General features: G+C 40.3%; 1 protein-coding gene across 3 annotated transcripts in view; it reads left to right on the plus strand.

Moving 5' to 3' along the window:
• PTPRB (protein tyrosine phosphatase receptor type B) overlaps window positions 1-26,164 on the plus strand; it is a 143,044-nt gene that overhangs the window by 102,807 nt on the left and 14,073 nt on the right. For all 3 annotated transcript variants that reach the window (XM_056574127.1, XM_056574128.1, XM_056574129.1), the window contains 11 exons: window positions 427-705; window positions 912-1,061; window positions 3,434-3,677; window positions 14,869-14,975; window positions 16,628-16,733; window positions 18,350-18,427; window positions 18,511-18,528; window positions 18,617-18,698; window positions 19,882-19,972; window positions 20,416-20,492; window positions 22,275-22,409. In XM_056574127.1, coding sequence (XP_056430102.1) covers window positions 427-705; window positions 912-1,061; window positions 3,434-3,677; window positions 14,869-14,975; window positions 16,628-16,733; window positions 18,350-18,427; window positions 18,511-18,528; window positions 18,617-18,698; window positions 19,882-19,972; window positions 20,416-20,492; window positions 22,275-22,409 — 1,367 coding nt within the window. The remainder of the gene's footprint in view (window positions 1-426; window positions 706-911; window positions 1,062-3,433; window positions 3,678-14,868; window positions 14,976-16,627; window positions 16,734-18,349; window positions 18,428-18,510; window positions 18,529-18,616; window positions 18,699-19,881; window positions 19,973-20,415; window positions 20,493-22,274; window positions 22,410-26,164) is intronic.

Here is a 26,164-nt window from a genome sequence, read left to right on the forward strand (position 1 = left end):
AAGTAGAATGTAAGAACCATTTGGCCCATCTAGTCTGCCCAATAATCTGAATACTATGAATAGTCCCTGGCCCTATCTTATATAAAGGATAGCCTTATGCTTATCCCATACATGTTTAAACTCCTTCACTGTATTTGCAGCGACCACTTCTGCAGGAAGGCTATTCCATGCATCCACTACTCTATCAGTAAAGTAATACTTCCTGATATTTCTTTGGACTGTTTTGAGTCAACTGGAATTAATGCTATTGTATTTTTCATCTTTTTGAGTAATAATTTAGGATCCACATCAGAAATTTGAGACTGATCCAGTTTCATGTCATTAACCCCTTTTTTTTTGTCTATATACATGTTTAGGTGAATAACATAAAGATATCTAAATTCCAAGAAAGACTCAGTAAAGAATAACTTTACTCATTATTTACAGAACCTGATAAGATACAACATCTTCATTGTCGGCCTCAGAATTCTACTGCCATCTCTTGCTCGTGGACACCTCCTGATTCTGACTTTGATGGATACACCATTGAATATAAGAAGAATGGATCTGATGTAGTGGAGTACTCCAAAAGAATTGAGAAACACAAATCCGCCCTTACAATCATGCACCTAGAACCACATAAGAGATATGTTGTATCCATCAAAGTGCATTCAGCGGACATGATAAGCCAAGTGGTAGAAGAAAGCACCATAACCATGATAGATCGTAAGTACTGATGGCAAAAGTTATAGTAAAATGCATAATATATATTTCAAGAAACATTTTCAAGAAAAAGTGGCTAACATATCTAAAAAGATGCACCAAATCTTCCAAACAGCATGTACTTGGGACAAAAATGTTGCTAAGTTTCTGTCTGTCTGGTCTACATTAGGGACCACATTAATACAACTGCCCTGTTGTGTTTTTCCCAGGTCCTCCTCAGCCACCTCTTCATGTCCGAGTGAATGGAAAAGATACTATGATTAGTAAATCATCAATCCACTTCAGTTTTAATTGTAGCTGGTTCAGCGACACCAATGGAGCTGTCAAATACTTCACCGTGATTGTGTCAGAAGCAGATGGTAAGTCCATATTACATCCAAATGTTTTCTATTCAGTCTTCACAAAACTATCCATGGGAAGCCCAAATCTATCACATTGAGATAAAAAGACGTAACTCTCCATTCTGCAAACCTTATTATAAATCCTGTATCAAGGACAGCTGGGCAAATCAATCATATTTATGTATTAAGTGCTGCTGCCTCTTGTCCATTGTTAATAAACGTACTAACATTAATGAAAAGATACCGTTATGTGCATGAAATGTTTAGTTCCAATAACTTGCTTTATATGTTAGTGAAAAGTATCTCTTGGCAAGACATTATGGGAACCTCAGATAGGCTGGGTTCACACCACATTTTGTTAAATACGGTTCCCGTATACGGCTGGGAGGAGGGGGGGCTTAATCGCGGCACCCGCACTCAGCCGTATTTGGGAACCGTATTTAATGTATGTCTATGAGCCAACCGGAGTGAACCGCAGCCTCCGGTCGGCTTCGTTCTCGGCCGTATGCGGTTTCCCGACCGTAGGCAAAAACGCGGTTGACAAAGTTTTTCCTTGCAGTCGGGAAACCGCATACGTCCGAAAACGAAGCCGACCGGAGGCTGCGGTTCACTCCGGTCGGCTCATAGACATACATTAAATACGGTTCCCGAATACGGCTGAGTGCGGGCGACGCGATTAAGCCCCGCCCCCTCCTCCCAGCCGTATATGGGAACCGTATTTAACAAATGCGGTGTGAACCCAGCCATACTCTTGTCACTACCAGGGTCTGGCTAAGACAGTGGGTAGCTATGCATGCCATCACTCATATGGTTTGATTATGGCCTGTCTTGCCTTTATACATTTTTTTGGTAATCTTCATAGTTCTGTAGACTGGAATCTATTCTTCCACTGCATTAGAAATCAAGATATATGGCTACACCGAGTTCAAAGCGATCACCTATAGGGTATATTCCTACACCGTTTTTTCAGTTGTTCTGGGGCTACAAAAAACAGACAGAAATACTTTTGTCATCAGGCCATTTTCTGAACCATAAAAACAGATGTTTTTACTCTTCATAAATTCTTCTTACAAAAATCATCCATTTCCAGAACTATGGGGGGTATTTATCAATTTTGCCTGATGACAGTTTCTTTTTACCCTTTTTTTTTCACTTTGGTTTTCGTGGACATGCACCAAATATATCATTTGGTGCATGTTGTTAGTAATTTTGGCTCAAATGTCGAAATCAGCTGTACCACAATGTACTCTTGCCACTTCCCTTTATTTCAGTGGAACAAGTATAGTCTAATAATGAAAACATTCGGTACATTTTACAGCATATACAGCTTTTGCAGGATTAAGGCTAAGTTTCCACTTGGTTTTTTTTCTGGCAGTTTTTGGAATACTGCCACTGCAGTTTTTGAGCCAAAGTCAGAAGTGTATTCAAAAGGAATAGGACATATAAAGGAAGGACTTACACTTCTCCTCCCTTATGGATCCACTTCTGACTTTGGCTCAAAAACTGCAGTGGCAGCTTTCCAAAAACTGCCAGAAAAAAACCAAGTGGAAACTTAGCCTTAAAAGTGCAAAAGATCATGCTTTTAAGTCCTGCAAAAATAGTATTATTGCAAATGTATCAAATATGGTCATTAATAGGCCGGGTTCACACTATGGAGATTCTGCTTGGAATTTCCACAAGGAAAGAGGTTTAGGCCCAAGCACTTATTAGGTACAGCAACATGAATACAATACAATTTATTTATTTGTATATTACTGCAATAATACAATATTAATATAATATTAATTTATTAAAGGAAAACTGTCAGCTTTCTCCCCCCCCCCCCCCCCCCCCGCACTAACCAGCGGTACTGGCTGTTAGTGGCGGGGACGCTGATCAGTTTGATCCTAACCGTGCCCGGATCCGCCACACCGTTCGGCCATAATCTTCTATTATCGGTATATTCAAATGAGGTGCTAACTGGCACTCTGACGTCAGTGCTGGGCCGCAGCGCCGCCCAGCTCATCAATATTCCTCCCCGCCCTCCGCCTCTCCCTCTTCTCCCCACTCTGTAATGAAGAGAGAGGGGAGGAATATTGATGAGCTGGGCGGCGCTGTGGCCCGGCACTGACGTCAGAGTGCCAGTTAGCACCTCATTTGAATATACAGATAATAGAAGATTACGGCCGAACAACGCGGCGGATCCGGGCACGGTAAGGACCAAACTGATCAGCATACCGCTGGTTAGTGTGGGGGTAGAAAGATGACAGTTTTCCTTTAATACAAAAGGAACAACAAAAAGTGCAGGGTAGTTTTCTGATACCTTAAAGGATGGATTATGTGCTAAAATATGTGGTTCTTGCATATTGATATTTAATTTCCTTGTTTTACAATTGTTCACCCTGTCTTAGGCAATGAAAATCTGAAGCCTGAGCTAATGCATCCCTTTCCAACATATACTGATTATAAACAGAACAGCTCTATTAGAATCTATCAGACGGACTACTTTCCCAGCAGATGTGCTGAAGTCTCTGACTACAATATTCCAACTTTCAAAATTAAGTTGGGCGGTGAAGTGGAAAACTTGGGAGGAAAATGTAAACTAAATGAAAATACATTCTGTGATGGCCCACTGAAACCAAGGACATCCTACAGGTTAGACACAATGTAGTTGATTGAGTCCATGGGATGAATATGAAGTTTCAGCTGGTGAAAAGAAAAATCTAAATCATTGAGAATTGCCATTTCCCAATTTAAAATTGAGCCTAAAACCATTAGAATATTTTGTGCGTCAAGAGATTAAACATGAACAAATGTTACTCTTTTGTACATATTTAAAATAGACCGCAACGATAAAATACTGTCCACATTGCCTGTAGCAACCAATAGGAGCAAAACATTGATTTCTTAGACTTCTATGGGAAAATGAATGCTGTGCTGTTACTAGTTGCAGTAGGTAAAGAGGTAAACTTCTCATTATATTCTTAAAATGGAATCCCTGTATATGGTATACATTGTTAGTGATACTCATTGCTATTACATTTAAAAAAAAAAAAAATATATATATATATATATATATATATATATATATATATATATATATATATATATGGTCCAGATAGATTAAAGGGGTACTCCGGTGAAAACCTTTTGTCTTTTAAATCAACTGGTGCCAGAAAGTTAAACATATTTGTAAATTAAAAAAGGTATGGGTATGTGCGGCTCACAATTATATACCTACCGAGGACAAACGGGTAATGCACCTATACCTATGGTGCCAATGTTAAAATAAATAAAAAGACAAAAAATACCCAGCCCTAAAGGAAGGTGTGGTAGATACATATATATTAAACTATAATTAAAAGACCAAGGATCGTGCTTCAATTATAATAAAGTATAGAATTTTATTAAAAATATTATATAAAAAGTTCCACCTCACAAGGGGCCCCTTGTGAGAGGGGTAGACAATGACCTAAAAATATGAACTGACACTGGTGAATAGTATGAACTGATTTTGTTCAACTTTTTCTATCACAGAATGCACTAACAAACACAACATGTGCTGATATGTGCTGAAACAGCAAAAAGACACTTGGTTGCTGGATAGTCTCTTTAGGATCAATCTTATTCACTGTAAAAATGGTTAAATGCAATATTGTAACAAGTTCCTCTTAATAGGTAAAAATGTAACAATGTTCAGTATGTGATAACTGAGAAATGGTCAAAGTTCGCTGTCGCTGGTTTCTCTAGGTCACTGTATCTGGACAGATAGCTGGCAGCTTATTGTACATTACCGATCCTTAGAGCGGAGATCTCCCGTAAGGCTGGATGGATGAAGCACTGTGATGGTCACTGCAGGTGGGCACTCACTGGTGGAATATCCTGCCGTCGAGGCCAGGTTTGCAAACGACCAGAGATGGATGCCTCTACCTCGTGAGAGTGGCGTGTGGCGTTAGTGCCGGCACCTGCAGGATGTGCTTAGATTCCTCAGCTCGCTGCGAATCCACTCTGGACTGAAAGTCTGCTGTGGATCGGGGCGGCAGGGTCAGCAGGGTCGTCTCCGGACCGGACCAGTATGATTGCAATGGTGGATCCAGGTGAAATAAAGTATAGAGTTTAAAGTGCAGTCTTAGTGGTAGTTCACATTTGCTAGACGCGTTTCAGGGTATGTGGATAAACCCTTTCTTCAGTCGTCATGACTACTGACTACTGAAGAAAGGTTTTATCCACATACCCTGAAAAGCGTCTAGTCAATTGTGAACTATCACTAAGACTGCACTTTAAACTCTATACTTTATTTCACCTGGATCCACCATTGCAATTATACTAGTCCGGAGATGACCCTGCTGACCCTGCCGCCCCGATCCACAGCAGACTTTCAGTCCAGTGTTGATTCGCAGCGAGCTGAGGAATCTAAGCACATCTTGCAGGGGCCAGCAATGACGTCACACGCCACTCTCACGAGGTAGAGGCATCCATCTCCGGTCGGTTGCAGACCTGGCCTAGACGGCAGGATATTCCACCAGTGAGTGCCACCTCTGAAAATTTCCATCCCTGACGCCTGCCAGTGCGGGGACCCGGAGGTAGCCCACCTGCAGTGACCATCACAGTGCTTCATCCATCCAGCCTTACGGGAGATCTCCGCTCTAAGGATCGGTAATGTACAATAAGCTGCCAGCTATCTGTCCAGATACAGTGACCTAGAGAAACCAGCGACAGCGAACTTTGACCATTTCTCAGTTATCACATACTGAACATTGTTACATTTTTACCTATTAAGAGGAACTTGTTACAATATTGCATTTAACCATTTTTACAGTGAATAAGATTGATCCTAAAGAGACTATCCAGCAACCGTGTCTTTTTGCTGTTTCAGCACATATCAGCACATGTTGTGTTTGTTAGTGCATTCTGTGATAGAAAAAGTTGAACAAAATCAGTTCATACTATTCACCAGTGTCAGTTCATATTTTTAGGTAATTGTCTACCCCTCTCACAAGGGGCCCCTTGTGAGGTGGAACTTTTTATATAATATTTTTAATAAAATTCTATACTTTATTATAATTGAAGCACGATCCTTGGTGAGGTGAAACTTTTTATATAATATTTTTAATAAAATTCTATACTTTATTATAATTGAAGCACGATCCTTGGTCTTTTAATTATAGTTTAATATATATGTATTTACCACACCTTCCTTGAGGGCTAGGTATTTTTAGTCTTTATATTTGTAAATTACTTCTATTAAAAAATCTTAATCCTTCCAGTACTTATTAGCTGCTGAATGCTACAGAGGAAATTCCTTTCTTTTTGGAAAACTGAAGACATAACACGACCACAGTGCTCTCTGCTGACATCTCTATCCATTTCAGCAACCGTGCATAGCAGATGTATGCTTAGGGCAGCATGGTGGCTCAGTGGTTAGCACTGCTGCCTTGCAGTGCTGGGGGCCTTGGGTTCAAATCCCCCTAAGGACAACAATAAATAAAGAGTTATTATTATAATGACGTCAGCAAAGAGCACTGTGCTCGTGATGTCATCAGAGAGAATTCCAAAAAGAAAAGAATATCCTCTGTAGTATTCAGCAGCTAATAAGTATAGGAAGGATTAAGATTTTTTAATAGAAGTAATTTACAAATCTGTTTAACTTTCTGGCACCAGTTGATTTAAAAGAAAAAAGGTTTTCACCGGAGTACCCCTTTAATCTATCTGGACCACATATATATATATATATATATATATATATATATATATATATATTTAATCTGCCTGAAACTAAAACTGTCTTCATTGCCCATAGCAGCCAATCACAGCTCAGCTTTCATTTTACTAGAGCGCACTAAGATATAAAAGCTGAGTTGTTTGGTTGTTATGCAAAACCAGACAGTTTTGGTTTCAGGAAGATTTATTCTTTTGAGATATATATATATATATATATATATATATATATATATATACATATATATGTGTGTGTGTATATATATATATATATATATATATATATGTATATATATATATATATATATATATATATATATATATATATATGAGTTGTTTGGTTGTTATGCAAAACCAGACAGTTTTGGTTCCAGGAAGATTTATTCTTTTGAGATATATATATATATATATATATATATATATATACATATATATGTGTATATATATATATATATATATGTATATATATATATATATATATATATATATATATATATATAGATTAAAAAAATGCAGCACTCCCAATTAGTGTTGAAAAAAAACTTGGCGGTGAGAGATCGCCGAAACGTTGTCTGCATCACGGAATAAACTACAAGTTTTTTTCAACACTAATTGGGAGTGCTGCATTTTTCTAATATACAAGTTGTGATCCGGGACACCGAGTTCTCATTGTGCTTGCACCCAGCTTCATTGAATTTCTCTCTTGGATGTGCTGTTTCTATTTGAGTATATATATATATATATATATATATATATATATATATATATACTTCACAGGAGAGCAGCACAACCGGGTCCAGATGCCGCTGTTGGAGCCTGGGTTGGAGCAGCCGAAACGTAGCTGCTTGTAACAAAAGATAAATAAAATTATGGACTTATTCATCTGAAGGAACGGAGTGCTACATATTGTTGTGTTCTTTATATATATATATATATATATATATATATATATATATATTTTTTTTTTTTTTTTTTTTTTTTTTTTTTAAACATTGTAGAAACTCAATGACAACTTTGTTAGGCCTCGTCCACACTGCTGAATCTTCTCCCTGAGGGACTGTGGGACTGTGCAGACATTGCCCTCTCCATAAACAGCAATGCAGTCAGGCAGTTGCACTCAAAGAATGAAATTCTATAGTGTGCCCAAGAGCAGCAGAATCCCTTTAAAAACAATGTGACTCTGCTGCAAGTGGATTTTGCAGTGTGGGCAATGCCTTAAACTGATACTCCATAAGAAAAAAAATTTAATCAAATGAACTGGTCTAATCCTAATCCTTCCAGTAATCCTAATCCTTCCAGTAGTTATCAACTGCTATATACTACAGAGAAAGTTGTGTAGTTCTTTCCAGTCTGACCACAGTGCTCTCTGCTGACACCTCTATTCATGTCAGGAACTGTCCAGAGTAGGAGCAAATCCCCATAGTAAACATTTTCTGCTCCAGACATTTTCTGACATTACAGAGGTGACAACAGAGAGCACTGTTGTCAGACTGGAAAGAATTACACAACTTCCTCTGGAGCATACAGCAGCTAAAAAGAACTAAAAGACTTTAAATCGAAGTACTTTTGGGGGGGGGGGAAAGTATTATGTCAGCCACCAATTGAGCAATTTCTCCTACTTAAAAAGATGAGAGAGGCCTGTAATTTTCATCATAGCTACACTTCAACTATGAGAGACAGAATGGGGGGAAAGAATACGGGAAATCAAATTGTAGGATTTCTAATGAATTAATTGGTAAATTCCTCGGTAAAATAAGTATTTGGTCACATACAAACAAGCAAGATTTCTGGCTCTCACAGACCTGTAACTTCTTCTGTAAGAGTCTCCTCTGTCCTCCACTTGTTACCTGTATTAATGACACCTGTGTGAACTTGTTATGAGTATAAAAGACACCTGTCCACAACCTCGAACAGTCACACTCCAAACTCCACTATGACGAAAACCAAAGAGAAGGACACCAGAAACAAAATTGTAGACCTGCACCAGGCTGGGAAGACTGAATCTGCAATAGGCAAGCAGCTTGGTGTGAAGAAATTATTAGAAAATGGAAGACATAAAAGACCACTGATAATCTTCCTCGATCTGGGGCTCCACACAAGATCTCACCCCGACGTGTCAAAGTGATCACAAGAACGGTGTGCAAAAATCCCAGAACCACACGGGGGGACTTAGTGAATGACCTGCAGAGAGCTGGGACCAAAGTAACAAAGGCTACCATCAGTAACACACTATGCCGCCAGGGACTCAAATCATGCAGTGCCAGACGTGTCCCCCTGCTTAAGCCAGTACATGTCCGGGCCCATCTGAAGTTTGCTAGAGAGCATTTGGATGATACAGAAGAGTATTGGGAGAATGTCATATGGTCAGATGAAACCAAAGTAGAACTTTTTAGAAAAAACTCAACTCGTCGTGTTTGGAGGAGAAAGAATGCTGAGTTGCATCCAAAGAACACCATACCTACTGTGAAGCATGGGGGGTGGAAACATCATGCTTTGGGGCTGTTTTTCTGCCAAGGGACCAGGACAACTGATCCGTGTAAAGAAAAGAATGAATGAGGCCATGTATTGTGAGATTTTGAGTGAAAACCTTCTTCCATCAGCAAGGGCATTGAAGATGAAACGTGGCTGGGTCTCTCAGCATGATAATGATCCAAAACACACCGCCTGGGCAGCGAAGGAGTGGCTTTGTAAGAAGCATTTCAAGGTCCAGGAATGGCCCAGCCAGTCTCCAGATCTCAACCCCATAGAAAACCTTAGGAGGGAGTTGAAAGTCCGTGTTGCCCCCAAAACATCACTGCTCTGCTCTGCATGGAGGAATGGGCCAAAATACCAGCAACAATGTGTGATAACCTTGTGAAGACTTACAGAAAACGTTTGACCTCTGTCACTGCCAACAAAGGGTATATAACAAAGTATTGAGAAGAACTTTTGTTATTGACCAAATACTTATTTTCCACCTTAATTTGCAAATAAATTCTTTAAAATTCAGACAATGTGATCTTATGTATATTCTTTTCTCATTCTGTCTCTGATAGTTGAGGTATACCTATGATGACAATTACAGGCCTCTCTCAATTTTTTAAGTGGGAGAACATGCACAATTGGTGGCTGCCTAAATACTTTTCTGCCCCACTGTAATGAACAAATCTGTATAACTTTCTGGCACCAGTTAATTAGAATTTTTTCCATCAAAGTACCCCTTTAGGGTGCATTCCCACAGGGCGTATACGCAGCGTATTTGACGCTGCACAAAATTTATGGCAGCAGCGGGAAATACGCTGCGTATTCCTCGCTCTCTATACACACAGGGCTTTTCTGGCGGCAGCCCTATGTGTGCAGTGAGTTTTGGAGGCGGAGCCGCGCGTCACAGACACGTCGGCACACGGCACCGCCTCCAAAACTCACTACACGCATAGGGCTGCCGCCGGAAAGCCCTGTGTGTATAGAGAGCGAGGAATACGCAGCGTATTTCCCACTGCTGCCATAAATTTTGTGCAGCGTCAAATACGCTGCGTATACGCCCTGTGGGAATGCACCCTAAAGGTCTAAAGGTTTTTAGGAGAAAAAGTGATCCTAAAAACATTTGACATATTCACACATGGCAGATTTCCTGCAGAAATGTCTATGCCTGTTCAGTTTATTAGAATGGGCCTAGCAGAAATCCATGTGCAGAAGCTGACCTATTTTGATGAATGACACTGATGCATGCTGCACTTTGATAAAATGGAAAAAAAAAAAGCATAATTTGTAGCGCATTATCATGCTTCCATATAGATCTTTTTAAAAACACTAAGGGGGACATTTTTCAATGTTTGCTTATGTATTCCTTTTTTTAGTTATTTTTTTCTTACAATTTTTTTGCTCATGTGCGACGTATTTATCAACTGGTTTCAGCCTGTTGATACATTTCTTTCACATAAGCATTTATATATATTTTTTTTTTGCTTAGGTAGCGGCTTTTTCCGCTCCATGTTTGAGCTGGAGTAAATTTAGTAGGTTTTTTCATGTGATGCGACTTTTTTGCGGCTTTCGCACTTGATAAATCTCTGACCATTGCAAGTCAAAAAATCACTTTTTGCTTCGGTAAGCAAGATTTTTATTTTTTGCTTAGGGCACTGCACAATCAAAAAGTCGCAGAAAACAAGAGAGTAGTCGCACTTGCGACTTTTTTGCGACAATTTTAAGAAAAAAAATCTACTAAATGCTTTGATAAATCTCCCCCTAAATGTTTTTTGCCATGAGAATTGCTGTGTGTCAAGCCACAGTGCCCCAGTGTGAACATGCAGCCCCTAGCAAAGGTTACAATTAGAGATGAGCGAACTTACAGTAAATTCGATTCGTCACGAACTTCTCGGCTCGGCGCTTGATGTTTTTTCCTGCGTAAATTAGTTCAGCTTTCAGGTGCTCCAGTGGGCTCGAAAAGGTGGATACAGTCCTAGGAGACTCTTTCCTAGGAATGTATTCACCTTTTCCAGCCCACCGGAGCACCTGAAGGCTGAACTAATTTATGCAGGAAAAGTCATCAACTGCCGAGCCGAGAAGTTTGTGACGAATCAAATTTACTGTAAGTTCGCTCATCTCTAGTTACAATGGGAAGCTCTAGGACAGTGGTCTCCAACCTGCGGACCTCCAGATGTTGCAAAACTGCAACTCCCAGCATGCCCGGACAGCCAACGGCTGTCAGGGCATGCTGGGAGTTGTAGTTTTGCAACATCTGGAGGTCTGCAGGTTGGAGACCACTGCTCTAGGAGGTACAAAGATAGCAGTCACATCCGGGCCCTGTTGCCTGGGTGTGTGTAAAGGCCTCCTGCCACTAAGGAAGACTTATTATTATAATATTATTATTAATATTATATATTATTATTAAAAGGGGTACTCCAGCGCTAAGACATCTTATCCCCTATGCTCGCTCCGGGTCTTATTACTAGCGATCACAGGGACGGAGCATAGTGATGTCACGGCTCCGCCCCCGAGCACACTCCGGGGGGTGATTCTAACGGGGTGCACTGTGGAAGATCATGGGGGTCCCCAGCGGCGGGACCCCCGTGATCAGGCACCTTATCCCCTATCCTTTGGATAGGTTATAAGATGTCTTATCGCCGGAGTACCCCTTTAATATACTTATTATTATAAATAGCACATGAGTATATGGTAACTCAGCTCACCCTTCCAGCCAGACGCCTGCGGCACGGCACCGTGTGAACCAACACCAAGGTAGCAATGAAGAAATAGATGGTCCAGCGCTGGGTAACGTGCAATAATAGCCAAAATTGATTGTAGATTCAAGCCATATTATAGCAGGACACAAGGTTACGCGTTTCAGCCGGAAAGACCAGCCTTACTCATACCTATAGCTTATACCATACCTATAAATAGCACATGATACATTTGTACCTAGAAAAAGCAAGTTAAAGTAGTCAGAAGTTTAGCAACTTTCAGATAGAGCGGGGAACATCTCATTTCTCTGGCATCCGTAGTTTGCAGCTGACAGCTTTCATTGTACATTGCAGACAAGTAGGAGTAGATGAAGTTGTTTTGCATGTGCTTGGAAACTTCAGACATATACCATTCATTCTGATATCCTCTGTCAATCCCCAGCATATGTCAATGTTTTTCCAGAATGGCTGGTAAAATGCCATTATTCAGACGGAACAGTTCTTCCCTTTTACATTGCACTTTGCCTGTTTAATAGCAGTATAATTTATTATTAAACATTAGAAATATAATATGCTAATTCTTACAGATAACCACTCCCTAATGTACTCATGTAGGGGTTTATTCATACATTGCAGTCATGTTATGTTTTTGAAGCAAAGACAGATCCCTCCAGGACAGCACAGGATAGAGCTGGCGCACAAGCCTTCAAGGTAAAAACAGATTTATTTTACCCGGCATGCAACGCGTTTCGCTGGATAACCAGCTTCATCAGGCCTGATGAATCTGGTTATCCAGCGAAACGCGTTGCATGCCGGGTAAAATAAATCTGTTTTTACCTTGAAGTCTTGTGCACCAGCTCTATCCTGTGCTGTCCTGGAGGGATCTGTCTTTGCTTCACTTCGTGTTGCCAGGAGCGGCTGCCAAGTCTTGCCCGCATAGGGTTTATGCCTTCACCATTGTTGTACTTGGTTGCAGTACAACCTACATCGGTGAGCAATATTGCTTTAATTGTACCTTATTTATTTACGGTATCACGATGTCTATAGTTGATGTTATGTTTTTGTTATTTTATGCTGGGATTTCTGAAGAATTACAGTATATTTGCTGAAAGCTTTCCTGATGAAGTCCTGCTTGAAATTCGGGGAGGGGGGATTTTCTGAGTGCACCGGTTGCCACCAATATAAATCGGCACCATGACCACGGAGACCTGCGCTGTCCTCATTGACGCCAATGTAGCCCATGTGGAATTCCAACAAAAGAATCAACATCTTCATTCTTTTAGCTGTTCCCTCATCTGCAGTGTGAATGGGTGAATGGACAACCTATTCACACCAGTGTTAAAGGGGTACTCCGGTGGAAAACTTTTTTTTTTTTAATCAACTGGTGTCAGAAAGTTAAACAGATTTGTAAATGACTTCTATTAAAAAAAATCTTAATCCTTCCAGTACTTATTAGCTGCTGAATACTACATAGGAAATTCTTTTCTTTTTGGAACACAGAGCTCTCTTCTTACATCATGACCACAGTGCTCTCTGCTGACATCTCTGTCCATTTTAGGAACTGTCCAGAGCAGCATATGTTTGCTATGGGGATTTACTCCTACTCTGGGCAGTTCTTAAAAGGGACAGAGATGTCAGCAGAGAGCACTGTGGTCATGATGTCAGCAGTGAGCTCTGTGTTCCAAAAATAAAAGAATTTCCTCTGTAGTATTCAGCAGCTAATAAGTACTGGAAGGATTGAGATTTTTTAATAGAAGTAATTTGCTAATCTGTTTAATAACCAGTTGATAAAAAAAAAAAGTTTTCCACCGGAGTACCCCTTTAAATTCAGGCAGCGGAATTCGGTAGTGTGAATGTGCCCTAACTGGCTTATCCTTCTAGCTGGTTCTGGTAAAGGGGTCGGCCACCTTTGAATAACTTTATAGGAAGGCATATTGACCATGATAGTGAGGCGCTTAATCATATAATGACCCTCTTGTACAGCCCAGTTCGGTATGTTACACTCCCCCAGACAGATCCCTGTCCCTCTTAGTGTAAAGCGTAAATATTCGAATAGCAAATTTTTATCACAAATATCGGCACTTCGCGATTTCGCGAATATTTAGAATATAGCGAAATATATTCGTTATGACGAATATTCATTTTTTTTTTTCTCAGTACACATCACAACGATGTGTACTGTGTAAATAAAAAGTGATCATCCATCCCTGCTCCCAGCTTGTGGTCCAAAGCAGGCAAATATGCGAATATGCAAAAATTTTGAATATCGGAACTTCCAGAGGACACTGATCCCTCCCTTCTTTTAGCTTGTGGGCCAATGAGAAGGATACAAATACAGTTGTCAGAGTTTAGCAACATCCCTAGTAACCAATAGGAAAGTAATTAGTTAAAAGATATAATCGCGCATGTGCATTTTGCGAATTTCATTACAAATTTTGCATGAATAAAAAAGGGAACGAATATGCGAAATTCGCAAATATCGGACAAATATTCATCTATATATTTGCGAAATATCATGAATTCAAATATGGCCTATGCTGCTCATCACTAGTCCCTGTGTGTGTCCAGGCAGCTCCCTCATCCATAAAAAGATGCCTTATGGGAAAACATGTGATGATACAAGTAACTCTACCGCCACTGTGCCTGTGCTCACTGATTGACGGCAGTGTACTGCTATGGAGGAGACACTGTGACGTGTATGTATCATGCACCTCCTTAGACTGGCCAAACACACAGCCAGGGGAGCGTTGGGGTGCAGAGCTACATAATAATACTGAACAGGGGTGCATCGGAGCATTATTATAGGGGTGAGTGCCACGCTGTCATCATTAGTTTGCCTTCCCATAAAGTTGTGCAAAGGTGTTAACCCCTTTAAGGGAATATTGCTTCAAAATCATATTCGTTTCACACCAACACTTTAGGTATGCTATCACAAATTTACTTTGTAATTTTTTATTTTTTTATTTTTGCAGGATTAGCATTAGAGCTTTCACACAGCTGTTTTCTGAAGATTTAAAGGAATTTTCAGATCCGCTGTTTGCTGACACTTTTTTCTCTTTACCAATCACAACAGAAGCGGGTAAGAAATATGTCATGTGCAGTGACCTTTTACATGCATGCTTGTTGTTTCATTTAGAAAACGAGATGCAATTCAATCTGCACTCATCATGTTATAAAGCAGAAGAAGCTGAGCAGATTGATATATAGTTTTGTGGGAAAATTTCAGGGATAACTTGCCATTTATTCACAAAACCCTCTTCTTACTCTTGGCTAAGTAGTCAAGTGGGTGGTCCTACTAAGTGATTGACAGCTATCCATGTATATATGTGCAGATAGAGAGAGCTGACATTTCTTCAACAAATCTGCCATGTGAAAACACATGCTTAAAGGGTTTGTCCTATGAATGAATATTAATTTACTCTTAAATCAGACAACACATATTAATATGCAAACAAGAAAAAATGGGGGGGGGCTCAGCTTTATCTTACTCCATCGGATATAGCGGGGTGCTATTAGGGGTGTGAACAACATATGAAACACCACAAAAGAAGAAAGATACAAACCTCACTACAATAGCACACCTCATATAAGAAGTCTCCTTAGAATAAATATATACCGTTTAAGCAAAAAATATTTTATTGCATATACATCTATTACAAAAATGACATGACATACAGTTTAAAAACACTTAAAATACCCAAACATCTTGGGCAACCCTAAACAATTTGGGGCCAAAAATGGCACACCCTCCAGAGGACGCCCACTTGCTGTTATGAACAGGTTGTATGCATAACACTACCACAGTTCCTGTGTAATGGGTAAATAAGTCAAGGGAAAATCAATGGGGTATAATACAACCAATACAAGACAATGGTGAACATATGCTACTAGTATTGCCACTAGTAAACATATGCGTTACGTCACCCAACTGGTGACTTTCTCAGGGGAGGACTCCCCTGAGAAAGTCACCGGTTGGGTGACATAACGCGTGGGGCTTGTGTGTGGACACCAACTTGTGATGAATATCTGCGTTAGAATTTTGCACCTCCACCTGTGTCTGGCCTGTCTTGCTACCTATTATTTGTTATTCTAGTAACAGTGGTAGTGTTATGCATACAAAATGTTCATAACAGCAAGTGGGTGTTTGCTGGAGGGTGTTCCATTTTTGCCCCCCCCCCCCCCCCCCCCCAATTGTTTAGGGTTGCCCAAGATGTTTGGGTGTTTCAAGTGTTTTCAAACTGTATGTCCATGTCATTTTTATAATAGATATATGTGCAATTAAATCTTTTTTGTTTAAAAGGTTAAACAGTATATATTTATTGTAAGGAGACTTCTTATATGAGGTGTGCTATTGTATTGAGGTGTGTATCTTTCTTCTTTTGTGGTGTAACAAATATTAATATGAAAACTAGAATAATTTAAAAAGAGTCTAGATTAAATAAATCAGTCTAGATATTGCTGTTATATACAGCCTAAAGGCCAAAGAATGGCATATAGCCATCCAATCAAAAAACATACGTTAAATGTAACTTGGGAGCCTATGGGTGAGAAATAGGCAAGATATGTGCCATGGGCAGCATCTGTCAGGGCATCTGTTGAATGTATATGTTTTCATGTTTATCTGGCTCCGTACATTTGGGGATATGTCTGGTTTAGAGACAAGTTGAGAAAGTAAACATAAAGCATGACCATGTGTAATAACCCTTGCACTTTTCCTATATAACTTGGCAGAGCCTCTGGTGGGAGTCATTGAAGGTGTCAGTGCTGGTTTATTCCTCATCGTGGTCCTGATTGGAGTTACAGCTTTACTGATCTGCCGCCAGAAATGCAGGAGAGTGTAAGTATTTGAGCATTGCATTATTCAACCTGCTTCTAGAACTTTGATACAACAACAAAGCATTGTGTTTTGTAGAACAGTGAAATGTGTAAAATGGTGAATCTATCAGCTATAGGAAATATGTCAGCAGATCTGAGGTCTCCAAACCGCTAACGCTGCTATAGGTCGCATGTTGTTGACACAGATGCCTACTGCATGGAAAGCAGTTAAATAAAGTTTTCATAACTCCACACAAGTAAATGGTAGCTGCAAATGTCCACTGGGCACTCCCGGAACAAGGTGAAACTGCCCGACCATTCAGCTGTAACCCCTGCCTAACCCCTCCTCTCTTCTGTTGATTGACATGGCTAGGAGGGTGCACTGTGTATCCAGTGCTTGTGCTGTGCCTTTCTCTGCTGTGGGCCAAAGCTTATGTAATACACGTGCTCCTCTCAGCCGGACTGCTGCCAAGGTTAATATTGTCTTAAAGGGATACTCCACCCCTAGACATCCCCTATATTATCCCCGCGATCTCCATGCTGCACCCGGCATGCATTTAGAGCATTGGGGTCAGCACCGGAGGCTTTCACGCCCCCTCCCATAGACTTGAATTGAGGGGCATTGCCGTGACGTCACGGGTGGGGCATCACCATGAAGTCACGAGCCTCCGCCCCACATTGCCAGTCATCCGTCATGGAGCGAAATCTGCTTCGTGCACCGGATGTTTGAGGTGCCGCAGCCGTGATCGCTAGTCATCTGGCACAGAGTGAAATTCGCTTCGTGCATCGGATGTCAGCCACTGCGGACTCCCGCGATCAGACATCAGGATAGGGGATAAGATGTCTAGGGGAGGAGTACCCCTTTAAGAGTGCTGCATTATGTCAGTAAACATTTTGGCTCTGCTCGTACACCGAATTTTACTTTTTAAGCTCTTTTGGAGACTTAAAACTGTACATTTTAGAAGCAAAATTAGTCTATGTCTTTTGGGGCATTTGGAGTGTTTTTAGGCCATTTCTTGCTAAATAGGGGCTACAGAAAATGCTAATAGGCAATTTGTAAACCAGCAATATTTGGGGCTGTAAACATTTGGCCGACAAAACGTGCCAAAATAGTTCCAAAAACTGCCTTTTTTTTAGGCAAAAACAGAACAAAACAATTCCCTTGCACTTAATTTTATGGTGGTTATAATTTATGAGGTCCAGAATACTAAGTACGAACAAAGTCTTAGCCCACAGAAGGGAAAGACACTGCACAGGGACTGCCCCCTAGTGCATTCACATAGCCATGGGAGGGTCTACTGTAAAGGACACTTGTCAGGGCTAACACAGGACCTATGTAGCAGTGATAGCATAATTTGTTGACCAATTCTCTTTAAGTAAATATTCATTATAAAATCTAAATACTATATGTATTTCCAATGATACATATCAACACAAGTGGAATTTCCCCATATAAAGCTGATCCAGCCTCATTAATAGTGAACGCTCTATTGCTCACATTTTCACTGTCGATTGACACTGTGGTTCTTGCTTAAAACTTTGGATGTTTAAAAGGTTTACAATTGACTGTAAATCCCACACATTACATGTCATGAATGTCATGAGTCCGCCAAGTACAACGTATCCTTTGTATTCCAGCTATGATCAGGGTCACATCAGAGCACAATCGCATAGAGAAATGACCTCATCTGTACATATAAACATGGCTAATAAAGGGTAAGAAGAATAACACGTACTATTGTCTTTCTACCATATGCACAATATTCTGAAATATTTACTCCTATTTTATTTTTTTATAGGAACAAGAGATCTTCCAGGTGAGCAAACGTTCTAAAGGCACCTTCTATTCATTCTGCTTTATTATTGCAACCTTATAACTTATTTTACTTTTTGCTTACATTACAGTCCGATCAAAGCCAACCAGTTTGAGGCACATTTCAGTAAACTTCAGGCTGACTCAAACTACCTGCTATCCCAAGAATATGAGGTGAGAACCTTGAAAAATGGCATTTGCTGTTATGGAGAGATGCCGACACAACTTTGCAGCCATCTGCAAATCTGGCATTTGCTCCACTGAGCTTCCTCCTGCTGTCGGGTCATGAAGGAGGGGGAGGATTCTCTCTGCCTCTGTAGAGTTCTCTGTGTTATGCCCTCCTTCTCCAGATGACTTAGTCCTGCCCCCCAGCAAAGCTGTCCAGAGATTAGGCAGGGTGTCTAGTGAGGAGACTCCCTGCACCCAGAAGGTATGTGTGACTAAATGTATGTATAGTAACCATTTGTATTTAGGGGAGCTGACCACTTCATTTAATAAAGCCTTCAGATAATTTAATCAATAGCGCATTAATTAAAATACGTTGTTTTTCCAAAAAGAAGCTACATTAGACTTAAAGGGGTACTCCGGCCCTGAGACATCTTATCCCCTATCCAAAGGATAGGGGATAAGATGTCTCACTGTGGAGGGCCCGCCGCTGGGGACCTCCGCAATCTTGTATTCGCCACCCATCTGTTTGAGCTTCACGCCGCGGTGCCAGCTCACAAACAGCCAGGTGGCAACCGCGGGGCCGGAGTATCGTGACGTCACGACTCCATCCCCTGTGACAGCACAACCCCCTCCCCCCTGCCCCGCTATGCAAGTCTATGGGAGGGGGCGTGACGCCCCCTCCCATAGACTTGCATAGCGGGGGTGACGTCACACGGGGGCGGAGTCGTGACATCACGATACTCCGGCCCTGTGGTCGCCACCCGGCTGTTTGTGAGCTGGCACTGCGGCGTGCAGCTCAAACAGGTGGGTGGCGAATACAAGATTGCGGGGGTCCCCAGCAGCCGGACCCCCGCGGTGAGACATCCTATCCCCTATTCCCTGTCTCAGGGCCGGAGTACCCCTTTAAAATCGGATCCCCTGCTAAAAATTTATTGCAAAGCCAAGTATGGTGCAGGTTCAATGTAGCAAATACTTACGGATCATCCATTATTACTAGAGACAGAAGAGTAGTTTCTCGAAGTATTTATAGAGTAATATGAGTTACAGTATCCAGAACTTTCAATTCCAATCAGTTACCAATTCTTCCTCTTAAGGATGTGTCTTGTTGAATCGATGACCCTACAACACAATGCAGTGTAGCAGTATCTCCAAGAGAAGTTAAAGCCTTTTCATTACTTTTCTTTTTCAGGATATTAAAGATGTTGGGCGAAACCAATCTTTTGACATAGCACTTTTACCAGAGAACAGAGGGAAAAATCGATACAACAATATATTGCCTTGTGAGTATTTTTTATTTTATTTTTTTGTAATTGTAATACACAACAGGACAAAAGGGAAAAAATGCCAAGTACTTTTATTGACCATCAACATCACTCTCATAATGACATGGAGACCCTCCGGTGGTCTTTTCCTACACCCCATGAGTATTTACTCAACCAAAAGCAAATAGGAATATGACTAAGTGACAGATACAATGAAAAATCCATCACACACATTCATATTGCAGTAGATGCATGGATTCTTCCAGAAAAATCTTTAGCAAATCTGTCCATTAAATGTTAGGGCTGAAAGTATCAGTAATGACCATTATAATACTGTAGTGTGACAATGATCTGTTTTACCATCTCTCACCATATGCAATAGTAATGCATTACTGCTATATTCCGTTCTGTTGAATTTTACAGCAATATTCTCAGTGTTGCTGTATTTTCTCTATCTATAGATGATTTTACAAGGGTAAAACTCTCCAATGTGGATGATGATCCATGCTCAGACTACATCAATGCCAGTTACACCCCGGTAGGTAATGCTATTAGTACTGTGTAATGCGGAAGAAGATCTTGCACTATGTACTTTGTACTGTTGCTCTAAAGTGTTACTTAAAATGAGAAACAGGTTTCAGAATGACGTTGCAGATCGGGCCCTAGATTATTTTCCTCAACATCTACACAGCATTCTCTTATTATAAAAGAAGTACAAACTGTTCATAGGCTGTATTTTCAGGGCACACTGCCATAAGACAAAATATAATTTGTCCTTTTTGCAGGGACAGGAATGTATAGTACATTGAGTACATTTTTTTCTTGTTGCCAGTCTTTGCCAAGCTGTTATTTTTAGTTAAAACCAAATAAACAGGAATTTTATTGAAGATAAGACCCTTTTTACACTGTGGTAAAGCATACCTGTAATTTAAAAAATATTTTTTTAAACAAGCATGTTTTGTTAGATTAACCCTTCAGAGTAGTGACAGTGTGATTTTAATGCTCTCATTGCTTTTATCGAACCCCTGAGAGTCCCTTCCATGGTGCACAGCTATCTCTCATTTTCTCCATTTTTTAGGGACTAGGACCTGAGCTGGACTGTTTGCCTGCAGTACTCACACAGGCATTTAATTTCCCTTACTTGTCTGGTTAATCAAAGCACATGATAGAGAGCTTGTATAAGAGTACTAAACATGCTGCATTGTGTTGGGGGGTAATATTCAGATTACTGCTATAGATGATGTGGGGGAAGAAAGGGTTACTGATACATTGACTTTGCAAGGTGTTATACGAGCAGAAAAAAAGCAGCAGCAGCACACTCTGCTTTGCTCTTTGCTATAGTAAATAAACATAAACCCTGATGCATACTGTACTACCCACACAAAGGGAAAATGACAGTCATTTACCATCTGTTATGTAATGGGGGCCCATGGATACATTTCATGTATATGCTGGGAGTTTTCCTGGCACACGCAGTATGGAAAGACCCTAATACTGTCACTTCCTCTACCAAAAATCATTATATTGTAATTTGAAGTCTTAGAACAGCCCTTACTGAATAAACATGAGTTACCATAACCTGGTCCATACAATAGTTACAGTGATGCCTGTATGGTACCAGACAGAAGATGATAAACCTATAAAGAATATTGCAATGTAAATGCAGTATAATTACCCCAATTTTACTATTATTAACATTTATAATCAAGCACATTACATCATAACATTCTATTACTTTGCATTGATAAAACATTATGCATACATATTATTCATCTATATCATACTTTATGGACATATTGATTACTCTAATATGTTTGTAGTATTTTATTAACCCAATGCTAAGACACCAATCACTTAACTAAAGTATTCCATTCTTGCCAACGTAATAATAGTCACCAATAAAAGACTTATGTTGAGTTATGACAATAGCATAAAGTTAAGTATCATTCATAATAATATTAAATTACCGGTAACCATTTTTTTTTTTTTTTTGAAGGTGCTAGTATTGTGTATGAAAAATAGGTGATTGTGTGATATACCAAGGGCACCCAAAGCACAGAAATTGTCCATCTTGGTGTATCAAGCAAAATCTATACCCTATTTGTTATGCTAGTCTTATCTTCTATAAGGGTTTGAGAGGGAAGGAGAACAAGTACGAGTAGACAAACATAACAACAGATTGGAGGTCTTCTTCTGTGGATTCATACAAATAGAGGAAAACTGTAAAGCCTACATGCAAAAAATGAAAACAATTGCATTGAAGGTAGTCTGTCTTTAGTGCCTTTACCTAATTGCTGTGTTTCTGTCTTTATTGTTGTAGGGCAACAACTTCCGTAGAGAATATATTGCAACACAAGGGCCCCTCCCTGGTACCAAAGATGACTTTTGGAAAATGGTGTGGGAGCAAAATGTGCACAACATCGTGATGGTGACTCAATGCGTGGAAAAAGGACGAGTAAGTGAAAGTTAACATGCCGACGTTTTTTGGAGGGAATGCATGAATTGGGAAAGTCTAACAATAAAGAACTGGTTATGGGAGAAAATTAGGCCTGTGCCTCCATGTGACCTTAAGAAAAAGTCCTTTTTGTTACACAGAACAGGTATAACATTACAGCCACCTGCTTAATATTTTGTGCATGTCGTGATGCCCACTAGACCACTGAAGGTGCCCTGTGGTAGCTGACACCAAGGCATTAGCAGCAGATCCTTTAAGATCCTTTAAGCTAAACATAGGAGAAAAACTTGATGTGAACACCCCCTAAATAGAATGTTTCTCCTTAGGCATATGAAACTTATATGATCAACATCGTATCATATTTTATACAAAGTACAAAAAAGGACATATTCCAGAAATGGGGTTGGCGGTATGTCCTTACATATAAAATGATACTTTACGACATTTGATTCAAATACTACATTAACACTTGATTTTTGTGGGAAAAGTTTTATGCTGTCATTTTAACTTTATTCTGTGAGTCAGTACGTTGGTGATAGCAAATGTATGGGTTTTTTGTATATTTATTATTATTTACTAATATTATTTCTTTTTGTTGGAGCATTCCAGAGCACTGTACATATAATAAAGGGTTAAATAGATAGAACATATTTGCAATGACCACGAAACAGTAAATGACAGACTGTTATAGAGGGAGGGAGAATGTTTTCCGCAAGGGCTTACAATCTACTTTTGCACAAAAAAAACAGCTACAAATATTTTTGTGTACTGTCTTTAACAACATGTAACTTATTTGTTTTACTGCAGTTTACGTATAGGTTACATTTTCTTATATATTAAAGCAGTATAATATTGTCTTCAGCTCTTTTTTTTTAGCCCCAAAAGGGAAGTTGACACTGTGATCACTTGATCTCTTCTATAACGTATTGCAATATTTCTGCATTGCAGTATATTGTCATGTCCCACGCTCCGGCCACCTGCACCGGCCACGAGCACATTATGCCTTTGTCTCCGGCTGCTGGCGGGGCTGGGATTCGCATCGTGGGACATGTCCCTTAGGGCGCGTTTGCACCGGAGCTCAAAAATTTTAAGGGCCAGTACGCCCATAATTATTGTGTACACCTGACACCATCCTATAAGTCTATGCCCCTCCCACACTTCCCTGCCGGATCTTCAGTGCCCCTAGCCTGAGATTAAGCATCCCTATAGCCTTTTAGCCTTACCCGTGTATCCAGACCTTCTGCTACATTATTAGACTCCGCACCTTTGCCGCCTTCCTTGACCTTCTGCTATGTTTGACTATGCTATTGCCTTATCCTGTGTGGTCGAGCCGTGTCGGGGTAGCGACCTGGGTGTCGCCTGCTGCAGGAAGCCCATCCTGCTTTGCGGTGGGCTCTGGTTAAGACCAGCGGCACCTTAGACTCCGCTCCCCGATCCAGTCCGAGTCATCTGCCACACAGGTTAGAGGATCCACATCCAGCTCCGTTACATATATTATGCCAGTCAGCATAATGCCATCCCATTAGACCCTGCCTCAGCTCCTGAGCCTGCCACATTACAGCACCATAGATGTAAATACAGTGCATTTTCTCAAGGGGTTAAAGGTTATCACTAAGAATATAATAAAATATAAGTGGTGCCCCACACACTTCCCAGCAAGAAAAACAGTATTTTAGATTATATCAGCATGAATCATTGACATTAATAATAAACAATATAAAGCAAAGGATAATATCCAAAGGGTAAACTATTGGTTGTGTTATTGCTTCCTCTGTAGCTCTGCATATCGTGCATATTATATAAAAAAAAAAAATGGAATCATAAATTGATGGTCACATGACCTAACGCTGATTTAACATGTTCATAACTTTCAGCACTTGATAAATATAATTCACCAACTGGGTCAAGAGGCAGGAGGAGCATTTAACTGGAGAGGAGCTGTAACCTCCAGAGAAAAGTAAAAGAAAAGAATTAGTACCATTAATAATAGTACTGTCTGTACAAGAATTAGGGGGGAAACAATATATAATGCTTAGAAGGAGAAAGTGACTCCCACTTAGTAAATATAAGAGTAAATCAATACCGACAAACAAGCTGCTTTCATTAAAGGAAAAGACAGAAAAGACCCCTCTGAGGCCTGTAATACCTTGGTTATTTTTGCATTATATCTGCACTTGTGAAAAGCTCAGCATCTCGTAATTTGGATTTTAATTAGATATAAAATCACTAAGTAAAAATAACCCGCCATAGAATGACGGCATTACATGTTATTATAATAACCCCAGACATGTTTCCTCCTGAAATCATTTATCTTCAACTGAAGAATGGAAGTAAATGATAAAGAAAAAAATATTTAAAAGGTCAAGGTAACCTTTCTAAAACCATTGACAGAAGATTATCCAAGAAAACACTGTGAACTTTACATATTCTCTTTTAGAAAACAGTGCTTTTTTCTTGTAAGTTAAATGTAGCTTTTTATCAAAAAGTAATGATTGTATTTTGCTATTTCCAGAAGACATAAACAATGGAAATATAGTTATAAATACATGAGGTGTTATAGGATAAAGGTTATGTCTTGTGCCTTTATCCTCTTTGGCTGTTCACTGCCATTTGTAGCTTGCTTGACCTAGTATCAGTCATACCATACTCTTTATTACTGAGAAACTGTCATCAATTTCATGCTGCCTGACCCACGAGCCATCGGGGTGGTCCAAAGCTGTCTCTCCCCACCCCACCAGCCCTGACTGATAAGTTTGGATATAGAGAATGATCTATTATTTATGGCTGGGGGGGACAGTTGGAAGCCTCTGTGGACCGCCCTGATGATTTATGGTTTAGGCAGCAGATGACTTGTGGTTTAGGCAGCATGAAAATGATAACAACTTTCCTTTAAGTACACCAAAATGTATGTACTTCCTTTTCATAACCGTCCACCTATACTGTTGTGCTGTACACAGATTATATCAGTCTTTGCCCTTTATGGGGCTCTCAGTTCATTTTCTCTATCTTTGCTAAAGGGGTACTTCGCTGCTCAGCATTTGGAACAAACTGTTCCAAATGCTGGAGCTGGCAACGGCGCCGGGAGCTTGTGATGTAATAGCCCCGTCCCTTGTGATGTCACACCCCGCCCCCTCAATACAAGCCTATGGGTGGGGGCGTGATGGCTGTCACACCCCCTCCCTTAGACTTGCATTGAGGGAGCGGGGCGTGACATCATGAGGGGGTGGGGCTATGATGTCACGAGCTCCCAGTGCCGGCTCCAGTGTTCGGAACAGTTTGTTCCAAAAGCTGAGCAGCGGAGTACCCCTTTAGAAAAGATAGAGAAAATAAACTGAGAGCCCCATAAAGGGCAAAGACTAATATAATCTGCCTAAACCATAAGTCATCAGGGCGGCCCACAGAGGCTTCCACCTGTCCCCCCAGTTTGTCCCCCCACTTGTTCCAAACGTTGAGCAGCGGAGTACCCCTTTAAGTTCACAAAATATGATAAATTTAGTGGGAAGCCAGTTGCATGCCTTTGCAGTGTAAAAGGAATCTGGTGTACATGAAGTGAACCCTGTGAGAATGTACAAACTGTATGCATATCTTGCTCTTGGATCTTAGAATCCAAGTACTAAGCAGAAAAGTGCTAACTACTCATTACGTGCATGTCTGACTCTATAGACCCTCTCAGAAAGTTTCAGCCTATAAACTGTGTTACAACCAGCATCAAACTGGCCTTAATGGCAGAGTGGTGGGAATGGAGCCTGTATGTC

This window comes from Hyla sarda, chromosome 4 (genome assembly GCF_029499605.1).
Source record: "Hyla sarda isolate aHylSar1 chromosome 4, aHylSar1.hap1, whole genome shotgun sequence".
NCBI lineage: Eukaryota > Metazoa > Chordata > Amphibia > Anura > Hylidae > Hyla > Hyla sarda.